This window comes from Cryptomeria japonica, chromosome 4, assembly GCF_030272615.1.
Source record: "Cryptomeria japonica chromosome 4, Sugi_1.0, whole genome shotgun sequence".
Classification (NCBI taxonomy): domain Eukaryota; kingdom Viridiplantae; phylum Streptophyta; class Pinopsida; order Cupressales; family Cupressaceae; genus Cryptomeria; species Cryptomeria japonica.
In genome coordinates this window covers 110,991,266-111,005,500 of record NC_081408.1, presented here as the reverse complement: position 1 = coordinate 111,005,500, position 14,235 = coordinate 110,991,266, and the positions used below count along the sequence as shown (strand labels likewise).

The window sequence follows — 14,235 nt, the reverse complement described above, 5'->3', positions numbered from 1 at the left end:
TCTCTATGATTCTCTTCCATGGCCATGAACAAGATCTCGTCACTAAGAGATTCTTTATCAAATTCATCAGACGACTCACTTTCCTTCTTTGAATATAAGCTCTTCTTAGATTTCCAAGTCTTCTTGTCTTTTCCTCTATACTTCTTCTTATTGAACTTTGACTTCCTTTCATTACTACTGTCATCATTGTCTTCGTATGGTCTTCTTCTTGTTTTTGCTAAAGTCCTCCTTAGATTTTCTAGTGAACATTGCATCTTCTGAATCAGCATCATCCTCCGAACTATCACTTGAGGCTTGCTCCACTTGTTTGCCTTTCTTTGAAGCTTTAAAGGCAATCTCCCTTTTTGAAGGTTCAAGATTTGTCCTCATCTCATATGCAGTCAGTATACCGTGAAGCTTGTCTATGGTCATTTGATCAAGGTCAGCCATCTTCTCAATTGCAGAAATTTTTGCATCAAATCTTAATGGTAGAGACCTTAAGATTTTTTGTATTACAACTTTATCATCAATTGATTCTCCTAAGTCTTTGAGAGAGTTGACCACTTCATCAACCCTTAAAAAATATGCTGCAACATTCTCATCTTTCAGACTTTCGAACTGCATTCTATGAGTTTGAAGCTTGACCTTCTTCACTTTTTCATCTCCTTCGTAAGCATTTTTTCGGTTTGTCTCGTTGACATGTTTTTTATGACTACGTCGAGCACAGAATAAAGTTGCCTAACGGTCACTTCACTCTCTCTTGATCAAAGTACGATTGCATGCTAAGATTGCAAGAAGTTCAAACAATCAACTCCAAGGTTCCTTCAATGCGTGGACGTGACTCAATTGGCTGATGAGTTTGCTGGTAATCCAAGGGGCCTTACATTTGCATCATTCTTTCACTTCTTTGTTGTGGCTGGAACTCCATCATTGGATATGACAATTTTGCGATGCTATTGTTTCGAACGGACTAAAATGAATTGAAAGTAAAGGGGAAAGGGTTAGAAGGATCTAAATCTACTCCTAAGGGCAGTGATAACAATGGATAGTGCTTTGGTGGATAGATTCCAAATAAACCAAGCTCTGCTTCGCCAAGATAAACTACAACTCCGCAGGAACCGGTGCAATCTTCTGAGGATGTTGGAGGATTTTCATATTGAGAAAAGTGCATCTGAATACCCAACACGACGCAATCCAAACGACTATTCACAATTGAACTTAGCACAAATTTGGGGGTTCAGGCTAACTTTACACTGCAACTTACAATCAGCGAGATGCAAAAAGTATGAACCATGGAAATTCATCAAACACCATTACAGTCTCCATTGGAATCAAAACACTAAACTAATTCTAATCTAAGTGAGGAGGGTGAAACCATGCAAGCTTTAAAAAAATAACTTAAGTGGACACCATCAAAGAACAATGTTTCACTGTTATTATCTCAAAGCTTATCGCAACAATTTCATACAAAGCTCCCTCCCCCTGCAAATGAGGGGGGTCACCCCTTTATATAGGCTTCAAGCCCTGGCTACATGCAAACCCTAATTAGGGTTTTCCCTAAAAGATTCTCCACTCAAGATGCAACAAGGTGGGAATCTCCAATTAATAACCTATCATGCTCATATACAATTAATTCAAAAGTGACCAAAATAGCATCCATTGCGCATTAAATGCACCACCTCCTTCAAATTCGCCCAACATGCGTTGAATATTCATCCATGCAAAAATCACCCCATTATGTCATAAATGATCCATCAATTCCACATGCGGTGGCTGCATGCAAAAGGAATCTGCCATAAATTCAACATGCAATGACCGGGTCGCCATTTGGTCAAATATTCCGGTAATGAATGCACCACTCTACTGCCACGTGTTCAATAGATCCTTGCCATGCAAATGGACTCTGTTGTCGTATATCCGCTCCTGCACATCTGGAATTGTTGGAGAGGTAAAATTCGATTCAGGAAGAATTTTCTTGAAGTCTCCTCAACTTTCCTTGCTTGAAGAAGGTTTTTCATCAATTCTGCACATTTCCTATTTTTCTAGGAAAATTTCCAAATTAGGGTTCCATGGTCCAGGAGAGAGAAAATTCTCCTACGAATCCAAATTTGCAAAACTTTTGAAATTTGGATGTGATTTGATGCCCGAGAATGGATTTTTCAAATTTTTCCCTGGAGGGGAAATTTCTTGTTCAGTTCATCCTTGATTCCTTCCTTGCCTTAGAAATTTTATGTTCAATTCATCCTTGGGTGTATTTCTTCCTTGCTTGGAATTTTGTCCCGAAGGAAGGAATTTCCAATACTTGCCCAAATTTTCATCTTTCCTGGAATTCTGTCCTGAAGGAAGTTCCAACACTTAGCCAAATTTTCACATTTCCAAGAATTCCGTTGTGAAGGAAGGAATTTCCAACACTTAGCCAAATTTTCACCTTTTTCAGGAACTCTGTCATGAAGGAAGGAATTTCCAACACTTAGTCAATTTTTCATCTTTCTTGGAATTATGTCCCGAAGGAAGGAATTTCCAACACTTAGTCAATTTTTCATCTTTCTTGGAATTATGTCCCGAAGGAAGGAATTTCCATTACTTTGTGAATTGTCCATGTCTTCTTTTCAACATCCCTATTTTTAGGGATCCTCCTAAAATTTAGGAGTCAGTTCATTGGATGGAGAATTCTGCCATGATTCCGAATCTATGAAATTTTCTCCACTCTGTCGAGATTCGGTGTCTAAAAATAGCAAATTCAAAAATTTGCCCGAGGGAATTTTTTTTTTTTTTAATTCCTCCTTGACTCCTTGGATTCCGTGCCTTAGGCAAAATTTCAATTTTTTTGCTTGAGTGAAATTTTTTACCATGCCAAGGATTCATGAATTTTCCTTCTGTGAATGGCTTTCTCAATTCAGCGCCCTAGCCCAGACCTGGGCGCATTTTCAACATGTCCATGGAGAGGTGGATTTTTCCACTTGTGAATTCATTCTTGGTTTTAGCTCCCCAGCCCTGACTTGGGCGCATTTTGGCCATGTCCTTGGAGAGGTGGATTTTTCCACTTGCGAATTCATTCTTGGTTTTAGTGCCCCAGCCCTGACTTGGGCGCATTTTGGCCATGTCCATGGAGAGGTGGATTTTTCCACTTGTGAATTCATTCTTGGTTTTAGCGCCTGTTAACGTGTATTTTGTACACTATCAAACACAGAATAAAATACCTAAAGGCATCTTATCCTCTCTTGAATAAAGTCTCTAACTGCTGAAGATTCGCATAAAGGATCAGTTAGGATGACTCCAATGTTCTGGTTAGTAGGGTCTCTACGTGTGGATAAACTCCAGTGGTATGATGTGATTTGCTGGAATCACAAGGGGACTTACATCTGATGATTGAACTTCCGATCTGCTTTGCTGGAACACAGGCTCTTACTGGCTTAGATTTGAAAAAATGGAAAAAGGATGAGGGCGAAGAGAAGATCTAATCCTAATACTAAGAATGTAGGAGCAATGATTTGATTTTTGATGAAACTCTAACTAGGTCTTGTTTTGACATCAATGGACCATCTCCACAAGGCTAGTGCGATCTTCTAAGGGAAGCTTTATGATGTTCAAATCATCACCGCAGGCATAGACACCATCAAGTTGATGCATATCAATGAAGAAGCGACAAATTGAAATTGAGCTTAAGCTGAATGATTCCAGTTGACTACACAAGGCAAGTCTGCAATCAACAAACTGCTAGTAGTATGGATATACGAATTCCACCATTAATCAATCGCATTTCCTCCATTCATCTAATCATCTACCATCTAGGATTGAAGACTCAACAAGAAACCATGCAAATTGCAAGAAACGACACACTTCACCATTACTTCAATGAAAATGGAGTTTGTTTACAATCAATGGCAACAATTTCTTGCCTTGTCCTCCTATTCTACTCTAATTACTATTCTATCAATTTCTAACTACTCTCTATCTACTAACTGCTTTCTATTATTTACAACTCTCTCTCCTTTTTTTACAAAATGAAATGTTAGGGCTTATATAGTGCCCACAATACAATTTGATGGCTTAGATCAATTCAAGATCAATGGCCAAGATTCAACAATGAACACCCTAATTAGGGTTTGTTACAACCATTACATAACATTTAATGCTTGACCAATGATAAAATTGTATTGCTTGGACACATGTCCCCTTTAGAAAAATCGACCAATGGATAGCCGGGGTAGGTACATCGGAGTTTGTGCCACCTTCCATGAGTTAAGTACATTGAATCTGGACATGCTGAGGTGGACCTCACTGATTGGAGAAATGATGACTAGGACGCCACCTCATTTGACACTTGTAACTTGGTAGATATTCAACTTGATGTTGTTGAGAAGCTTGCTTTAATTAATTCATCTGGAACTATTTACTTCTTCAACGAGCCCTTGTTCTAACTCCTTGTGTCCTTGATGTGCAGGATGATGATGTACCTCACCTTGGAACGTTGGATTGAAAGAGGTCGCCCCTGTCCTGGCTTGATCGTCCCGACGAAGATCGTCCTTGATTCGGCTTGATTTTCCTTGATGAGATCTCCATTTGATGCCTACACAACATTTCAAAATTAGAAACATGATTTTGCAATATATAACATAGATTAGATTAATTTTTAGGAAACTTCATAATAAATCCTTGAGTTATTATTTCCTAAAAAACGATTGGGCTACTGGAATTCAAAATTTCAAAATTCAAAATTTAAGCTATGACGATCAACGTTCAAAATCAAAACAATAAATCCATATCGCCATACCTCTCTTGAGAGCTAACACTAGAATGCAAAATGAGGAATTTGCCTAGGCAAAATTAACGTTAGAAGCCTTCAACGTGATCTTCAAGGATAAGGAACGTCCTCTTTATCAATTCGCCACCCTTGGAGTCTTTGATGTGTTCTTCAATGTCCTTGGCAAGTTTGCCTAACTTGAAACTCGAACTCCTTTGATAATGCTTGTGCCTTCCTATTGATAAGACTCGCACCTTGAACACAATTCGCACCTCCTCTTGAATGATAATTTCGCACTTCCTTTGTATACTCCAAATCGCATATGAAAAGATGATAAATGATGATGTGAAAATGAAATAAACTACTCCTCCTTTATAGGCGCTCACCTTCATATTGACCCTAGGTCGACTTTGATGAATAAGGCAAATTTAAAATAAACTTAAAGGCCGACCCTTGTAAAATGAAACAAATTTTAAATCAAGCGCCCCATTTTTATTTATAATTAATTAATTTAATGCCTATAATTTTAAATAAACTCGATTTTTAAAAGGCAAAAATTAATTAATAAAGGCCCATGTGCTAATTTTAAATGCTAACTTTAATTGGATTTCAAATTTATCGATTTTTTCCTAGCATTTAATAAAATCTAAAGAATGTTTTAGCGCCAAATTTGGAAGAGGTAAGGACACAAACCTATCGCTCTGGTCCCTGACTGAGGGACAGGAGCGAATTTCATGCTCTGGCCAACACTTGCTATCTCTCAAGCTTTACTCCTTGTTCATCACCTTGCAAATGATATCCTTGATCTTGCGAACCTTGACTTTGACGTGATCTTGAAGGAAAACGAATGATTTAATGAAAATCGCCCTGGTCCCTTGATGAGGGACAGGAGCGATATAGCTTCCTTGTTCAAATTGATAGTCTTTTGACGTTTGAAACCTTTGCATATCATCATCTTAAGACGCCTTAGACCCTGTGCAACCATGTACAATCTTGACTTGGCATGAATTTTGAATGAATTGGCAAATATGGTGGATATCGCCCTGGTCCCTGCCCGAGGGACAGGAGCGAACTTCAATGTCCTGGGCTCATGCTTGCTTCCATCAACTTGTAATTACTTTCATAATGTAGAATGAGGTCCCTTTGATCCCCTTGGACACTTGATGCTTGTTAAACCTTCAAAATCTAGGCCCTTATGAAAATTTCGCTCTGGTCCCTGCCTGAGGGACAGGAGCGAACTTGGACACTTGATGTAATTCTTTCAATATTGGCGACCTTTGATACTTCGTTCTTCATTAAGACGCTTCAAAACGTCCTTGCCACCTTTCACCTTGACTTGGAGTGGTTTTAAACTTGGAGGAAAGGCACATAACTAAGATATCGCCCTGGTCCCTTGATGAGGGACAGGAGCGAATTTGTACTTTCAAGCTCAACTACACTTTGCCATCTTCAAAAATTATCTTCAATGGTCTTGTTGCGCCCCATCTTATTCATCTTTGGCTTGGAAATCATTCAAACTTGGCAAGAAATTCATCTAAGACAAAAATCGCTCTGGTCCTTCAGTGAGGGACAGGAGCGCCCAGGCCAATATAGGTCTCATTTGGTGTCCTTCAATCTTCAATTTTGTCTTCAACGAATCCGTTACATCGTCCTTGCTTGCCTCAAACTTTAAACTTGCTTGCTTTTTGCCCAAAACATGCCTCATGAAGAATTTCGCTCTGGTCCCTGGGAGAGGGACGGGAGCTATCACTGAACTTCGCCCTGGTCCCTGACTGAGGGACAGGAGCGATTTTTCATTTTGGTCCATTTTTCTTTCATGAAGGCACTTCAAGTTATATTCAACTGATGAAATGTATCCCCTTTGACCCCCTCAAATCGCGAAACCACTTAAATCTTGCAAGGATAATGCGAAATTGGAATTCAAGCTCCGGTCCTTCAGTGAGGGACAGGAGCGAATTTTGTCCTCCAGGCCCAAATGCTTCACTTTTCACCATGAAATGTCTTTGCTAGGGAAGATATCATCCTGCTTCATGCTATGAATAAAAGTTAATGTCCAAAAAAAGGTCTAAAATTGTGCATATAAAGAAAATCGCTCTGGTCCTTCAGTGAGGGACAGGAGCGAATTTGACCTTCTAGGCAAAAACTTCATCATTTCATTGCTTTTGATCAAGTCTGGATGCTCTATCATGCTCATTTTGCCCTTCACCATGCCTTTGATGTCTCAATTCGTCCAAACAAGGTCAGGAATGGCTCAACTAAGCATTTTCGCTCTGGACCCTTGGCGAGGGACAGGAGCGCTTCGCCTTGGTCCTCCTGGGAGGGACAGGAGCGAAGTTCGCTCTGGATCCTCAGTGAAGGACAGGAGCGAAATTTGACTTTTCGAACTCTCTATCAGGATAAATTTTATGGAATATAACATTTAAGTATAAGAAATTTATACTTTAAGTTATATTCCATATATACTTTCAGGATGTTTGAGAGTGGTTTCAGACCTCCAGGAGTTATATTGCAAAATCTAGTTTTTGGAGGTTTTTTCAGTTTCCAGACTTAGTCAAATTTCAGGATCAGGACTTTCAGACTTAGCCAAATTTTCAGGATCAGGACAGACTTAGCCAAATTTTCAGAATCAAGACATCACTCAAGCCGGACTTGCTTATCCATGTGATCACCTGGGCGACACTCAAAATGCAAAGGCTAGCTTACAAAACCCTAAAAGACCAAAAAACAAACCCTAAAAAGCAAAAAACATGGGTCCCCATTTGCAATGGGGCGATGTGTGAAAACGTCACAACAGCGCCCCAGCCCTGACTTGGGCGCATTTTGGCCATGTCCATGGAGAGGTGGAATTTTCCACTTGTGAATGCATTTCTGGTTTTGGCGCCCCAGCCCAGACTTGGGTGCATTTTGGAGGTGTCCATGGAGAGGTGTAATTTTTTCACAAGTTCCAGGCTCTTCGTCAGGATATAGATGTGAAATATAACATTTAAGTATAAGAAATATCTTTTTCCTTTCTTATACTTTAAGTTATATTTCATATATATTGTCAGGATGTTTGAGAGGGGTTTCAGGTCTATAGGAATCATAATGCAAATTCTGGATTTTGGAAGAGCCATTTTCGGATCAGGATGACATTGGTGGATTGATGTGAATTTCTGGACTTGGATGATTTTGCATGCTTTCCTCTTCTGGAATAGGAGTTCCAAACTTAACCATTTTTTGACCCAAATTGTCTGCCTTCTGACTCTTCCGGATTTAGAAATGGTCTTCAGGAACGTTCAGTCTTCAGAGATATTCAGCTTTCAGTGTTTTCCTGTGAAGAACCTGCCAAAAATAGATTTTTCCAAATAGTAAGTGTTTCAAAATGTCAAGGTTTGGGCAAAATAGGTCAGAAAAGCACTTACTAAAATAGAAACTTACTAAAAATAGAACTTACTAAAAATAGTAAGTTTACTTTTTGGCAAAATTAGACCAATCTGGGACTCAGTAAAATCCCTAAAAAATAGGAACTTTTCTAAAAATAGAAAGTTGCTCCGTTTTGGCTCAAATTTTATTGGGAGGTTCCTTGAAGGGTCCTAATTCCAGTTGTATGTTCAATTTTTCCAAAACCCTAACAGAAACCCCCTAAAATCTAGGACAGAAGGCAAAAACCCCAAAATTCACAAAACGAGTCCTAGACTTAGTCGAATTCGCTCAAACAAAAAGCAGATTTAATCAATATGACCCCCAAACACTTGCAAAACAGAGAGATTGACGAAACTGCTGCGAAAAGACCACAAGAACTCAAGCCAAAAGACCAGGAGGGCCTAAAAAGAAGGGGGTCCCCATTTGCAATGGGGCGATGTGTGAAAACGTCACAACATGTCCTACATAGCTTGAGCACTGTCACAGTGCATGACTTTCACAAACTCAGATTCTGACAGCCAACACAAATAGCATTCATGGCCTTTGCATTGCTTTCAAAGGCTCTCTTTTCATCAGCGGTAGACGGAGGATTTTGAGGAGTATAGCCAGTTGAAACAAAATTCTGGACATCAAAACCCAGTGACATCAAGTAGGTTCGCATCTTGACACACCAAAAGGCATAGTTTGATCCATCGAATAGAGAAGCTCTATTCGTTGCTAGTCCTTCTAGAGCATTCATTTTGCACTCAAACAGAAACAACCTTCAAGCTTTTAAGCTTTTGAAGAAGGTATTGGCTCTGATACCAATTGAAAAACACATAGCCAATATGGAGAGGGGGGGGGGTGAATCAGTGTTGTAGAATTTAGAAACTTCTAAACAACTTGAACGCACTTGAAAATAAATGTATGAAAGCAAGCTAAACTCATAGACGGACACATAATTTTTTCTTGTGGAAAATCCTTTTGAGTGAAAACCATGGCACCAACCCAGATTACAAAAACATCAGTAGGGCACCAACCCTCTACTCAGCACCAACTAAGAATGACTACCAAACAAACACTTTTGAGAGCACCAACTCTCTTACAAGCAGATATTTAAGAAAATAGAACTTGCTTCAGCACTTCTTACTGGGCTAGCCTTTTGAATACAATATCTAGACTTTGATTAATGATTCTGAACATAATTTCCAAACGAATAGCAAAAGTATCATTATCTTGAAGAACAAAACATCTTAAGTCCAGCCCTCTGCATACAGATTTCTGAACACCACATTCAACTTAGTATATCAATCACAGCTGCACAGATAAGTATTTGAAATGTTTGAGAGTGTTAATCCCGATGCACTTCTGTGTATATCAATATCAGCCCACAGCACGATTTCTCTTTCAAAGGTCACTGAAAATACAGTCGAACTTCTCAGATTAACTCAGAAATTAGAAAACCACACCCTTTCTTGCTTCCGCTATCTTGCAGAGAATTTCTGCCCAACATCAAAAAGGCTCATCATACCTCTATCACACCTGACAACTGATCCATATTCTCTACGAGCCAAAAAGAAAGCATCCACTCCCGAGAGAAAGTTAACGGCTTCAAGAAAGCATCCACTCCCGAGAGAAAGTTAACGGCTTCAATGAATGAAGCACCCACGAAAAATTTAAACTCCAACTCATCTCATGATTTATATTCCACATCCGAACACAGTTGAAGGCAATAAAGATTTCCGACTCCATATTCACCTGACTCGGTAATAAATAAATCGCCAAAAACATCTTCAAATTTTAACGCATCAAAGAAGAAAAACATCTGCTGAAATTAATAAACTCAAAAATTCAAAATAATAACATGTCTTCCATCGAATGAAATAATTTAGGTTCGAATCAATAAAGCTCTCCATACATTCGAAAAGAAAAATATCCAATATGAAACAAAGATTTAAAAAAGGGTCCTACAAGAAAAACTGATGTGGTAAAAAATTCTGACTATGCTGCTGACAGGAACAAGTAGACACACAAGCAGCTTAAATAAAAAAAACTTTGACATCAATGACTTTAAACCTTAACATGCACTAGCAGAAGTCAAAATATCTTTTCTTGCATTAGACCCCATACCCTCCATTTGAATGGAAGATGCTTCCAAAATATGCTTCTTTTCATATTATTGCAACTCTTAGTTTTCTTCTTCCTTTATATTCAATTGTGAGAAAATTTGTAAGGCTCTTAATGGCTGGTGCTAAACTCTCTCAATCTAGTGCAGTTGGGTTATGTTTGGCTTGTGGTGGAACTTTACTTCCATCCTATCTTCCTATGATATGATTAGATCACTTAAATGCTTAAAATTGAAAGTTTTGATCAACCTGTTTGGTGGCATCCAACAAAGAAAGCTAAATACAGAGATGATAAGATGTATTTCTTTTTTATTGTTATGCGTGCACTTTTTTGGATGTGATTAATAATTAATTGACATTATAAGGTTTTATTATTTTGCAGATTCTTCAAGGAACTGCCATCTGTTGATTGGCGTGATGTTGCAGATAACTGGTTTGGAACATGTTGCTGCTCCTTTGGGGGAGTGAGTCAGATGTTAGTTTCTAATTTTGAGAAGTTCTCATGTATTTCAAAAGGAACATGCTTTGTAGGGAACACTTCCATTACAGTCAGAATGGACGAGATTATAAGAGATGCTATTATTGAACGTGGCATGAGAATTGCACCCAATAATGATGGGCCGCAGAAACAATCTGGTAAAAAATTTGAAAGTGAGATGAATAGTTCATTTCATGACGTCCCATTGAACTGCAATTTGACATCTGAAAATCTGGCCAAAAACCAAAAACATATTTGTGACTGGAAAAGTATTTCATGTCACAACATTGTGGAAAAAGTTGGTACTTTGCTTGATACTGGAGGAAATGCAGTAAGTATACCAGAAAAGAAAGAAAAGAACAGGAATGACTACATTAGTGTTTTAGACTTGCTGCATGAGCAAGCAAAGACAGAAAACACCAATTTCAGTTATAATCAGGAATCAGAAATTATGGTGCATGACACGAAAAATGAAGTGGGCATTCTAGCATCTGATATGTCTAGTCTCTCTTGTAAGGATACAAATGAATCAATAAGCATTGTTGATCCTTCCTTGCAATCCATCAATGCACATTACCCTAGATTTCCAACATTTGTGGATCCTGTATTAAATTGCAAGGACAATAGTTGTGCGGCCAATTCTAGATCGATGCCAACTTCTCAAAATATTTCTGGTGCACCTGAAGGCAAGATCTTTCTTAACGGTTGTGGTGGTAATGATTCAGAGAATGCATTATCAGAACAAAACAAAATTACTTCAGGATCTCAGTATGAGAGGACGAACACATTTAGCTTTTATCATGGAAATGGATTCATGATGGGACCTTATGGTGTTTCCAATACAGTAGAATGGTTTTCTGTTCATTGCTCTTCATGCAAGTCCCTGATTGGTTCTCATCCTGATCTTAAAGGCAAACCTGTTTCAGCTAATGAAATCATTCAATTGTTCAAGTGCCATATATCAACAAATGAAGCAGTTGGGGGATTCCATGATGTGTTCAGGTGAGCAATGTGTGTATGGTCGTCTTACAAATTCTCTTTTTAACATCTCTCATGTTCTTTTATTGGAAACAGATATGTAACAATATGTAAGTACCTGAACAATAGCACTCGAAGAAGAATGACAATATGGTATGTCTACAAAAAGCCAAAATAAGTAGTGAGAGGTGCAAAAATAGCCAAAACTAAATCTAGATTTAAATGTAAGAACCAAAACAACATAATAATAGAGGGTAAACCTAAAAAAACTACCATGTGTAAAGCTTTGTAATGCAAAAATATCCTGTAAAAAACGGTTACATTCTAAAAAAAGAACTGCCAATAGAGCCAAGAGAGCCAAGAGAAGAGGACTGATGGAGTACAAGACTCTAATCTGCTTCAGAGGCATGAACATCATAAAAACTGGCATGATTTTATAAACTGTTTTTTTTAGTGTCGAATTTGTCTCTTGTTTGTTAGATAGCAAGTACATTTGATGACTGTTAGGTTATGGAAAAATCATTGTAAGGATTCTTAAATGCCTAGATGTGTCATGCTCCTGCCATAAGACATTAGAATTGCCTGAACTCAAACAAATCATAGATTATAAGTAATAATGCTGGGCTTCTAAAGTGATAGGGCCAACTCATAAACATAGACAATAAGCAGCAATTACCCTTTTAAGGCCGACCGAGACATAAGGAAATTAATCAATAGAGGAAGGAAATGTTTCACAAGGGAGTCGACTAAGGAGCCTGTGGCAGTAGCAATTCAAGGAGCCACAAGGAGTCTTGGTTACTTTGGGAGAGACACCTCATTTGGTGATCTTGGTAAGAGATGTGACTCTCTATTCTCTCTTGAGGGCTATTTAAGGCAAATCCTCACTTGGAGGAAGGCATCAAAGAGGATTAGATAAGAAATTCTGAGATCTGAGTTTGAATTTAGAAAAGGTATCCATGGTGGATCATGGAATGGAAAGAAACATTTGATATATAATCAGAAAATCAGATCTGATTTAAATAATAAGCAATTGAGATTGTGTTGTGCCTTGCACACACTCCCTGTCGCTGATAGGGACCTCCTTTTTGATTTTTGGGTTGCGTTCTTGCTGAGGTCCCTAGTATCAAAATTTTGGTAGATTCCGGGAAGGGAGATACAACATTGCAGAGGTTGGAGTGTTAAGGAGGTCAGCCCATGGCGGATGCATGGGCTGACCTCCACGATATTCAGGACATGATTATCCCGTGCCTTAGAATATTGAAAGGCATGCATAAACAAGAACTCAATAATAAGGAGATAATTGTAGCAGGGGCTGCCTATGATTTTAATGCATGGCATTGGACATTAGTTGCCTGCAGTGAAGTCTTGGAAAAAGTAAAGGTAGATAGTGCTAAGGCCGAGGAGCAGATAAAAGAGATTCGGGATAAGATCTTCCTTGTAGCTGCAGATGTGCTTGAGAAGGAAACAATCAGAGAAAATGATATGCAGCTAGAAAGCCTGAAGCTCAGAATTCAGGAGATTTTCTTCCTCATCACAGGACTAGTCTTGAAGCAGAATTTGACTAAGGCATCATAATTCTTGTCCATCCGAGATGCCTTCCAGAAGTAGGAGCTGGAATGGGAGATTGCTTTTGCCGCTTGTGCAGATGACTTAGACGGATGGGAATACAGGATCAACATGTTGCCACTTGTCACTATGGAAGAGGTCGATTCAATTGTGTCCAGATTCATTGAATGCAATGTTGCTCATGAGGATAAGGATGCACCTTCTTAGGAGATGGCTAATTATGCCACTTGTCTAGCTTGTATTTGTCTCTAGTTTTATTTTTAGAAACTCTATCTAGGGTTGTGTTGTCTCGATGTCAGCCGTTGATCTTGAATCGATCTCGACCTTTAATTTGATTACAGAAACTCTATAAATTCTTATTCTCTCATTTCATTGTGTTGTGGAGAGATTTGTGAAATTGTTGCGTAGAGCTACTTGAGTAATAAAAGTTCATTTGCAAGTGTTACTTTGAAATCTTATTGTTATTAAGTGGTTGCATGGTTGCGTATCTTTCTTCGACAATAGAGTAGTTTGCTTAGAATAAATTTGCTTTCAAAGTTTGTTAGATGAGTGAAGGATTTGATTGTATAGATTGGTGAAATCTTGCTCATACTTTCTTTGGATGGATGATTTTCGTTCAATGTGTAAAGTTAGCCTGAGCTTATAATGTGGATGCTTAACTTCTGCTTCGAGTAAATATTGTTCGATTGATGGTATTATTCAAGTATGAAAATCTTGAGCACACCCCTTGAAGATTGCACCCACTTTGTGTAGTTGTCCTAGTGTGGTGAAGCAAAGCGTGGTTATTAGGTTCACCTAGTCAATATCGTCTCTTGGATTCTTAGGAATAGATTAGAACTTCTAAACCCTTATCTCCTTTTCAGTTTTCTTGAAGTCCATGATCCAAGACCCAAATGATAGAGCTTCATTGTCTAGACCTTCATTGTGAATTGAACGAGCCATGTGTAAGTCCCCTTTGTATTTCAGCATACATATACCAAGGA

At 38.5% G+C, this 14,235-nt stretch overlaps 1 protein-coding gene across 1 annotated transcript in view; it reads left to right on the top strand.

Moving 5' to 3' along the window:
• Positions 1-14,235, top strand: part of LOC131046151 (uncharacterized) — a 63,788-nt gene that overhangs the window by 31,108 nt on the left and 18,445 nt on the right. Inside the window, exon 3 of the mRNA XM_057979823.2 lies at positions 10,613-11,710. Coding sequence (XP_057835806.2) covers positions 10,613-11,710 — 1,098 coding nt within the window. The remainder of the gene's footprint in view (positions 1-10,612; positions 11,711-14,235) is intronic.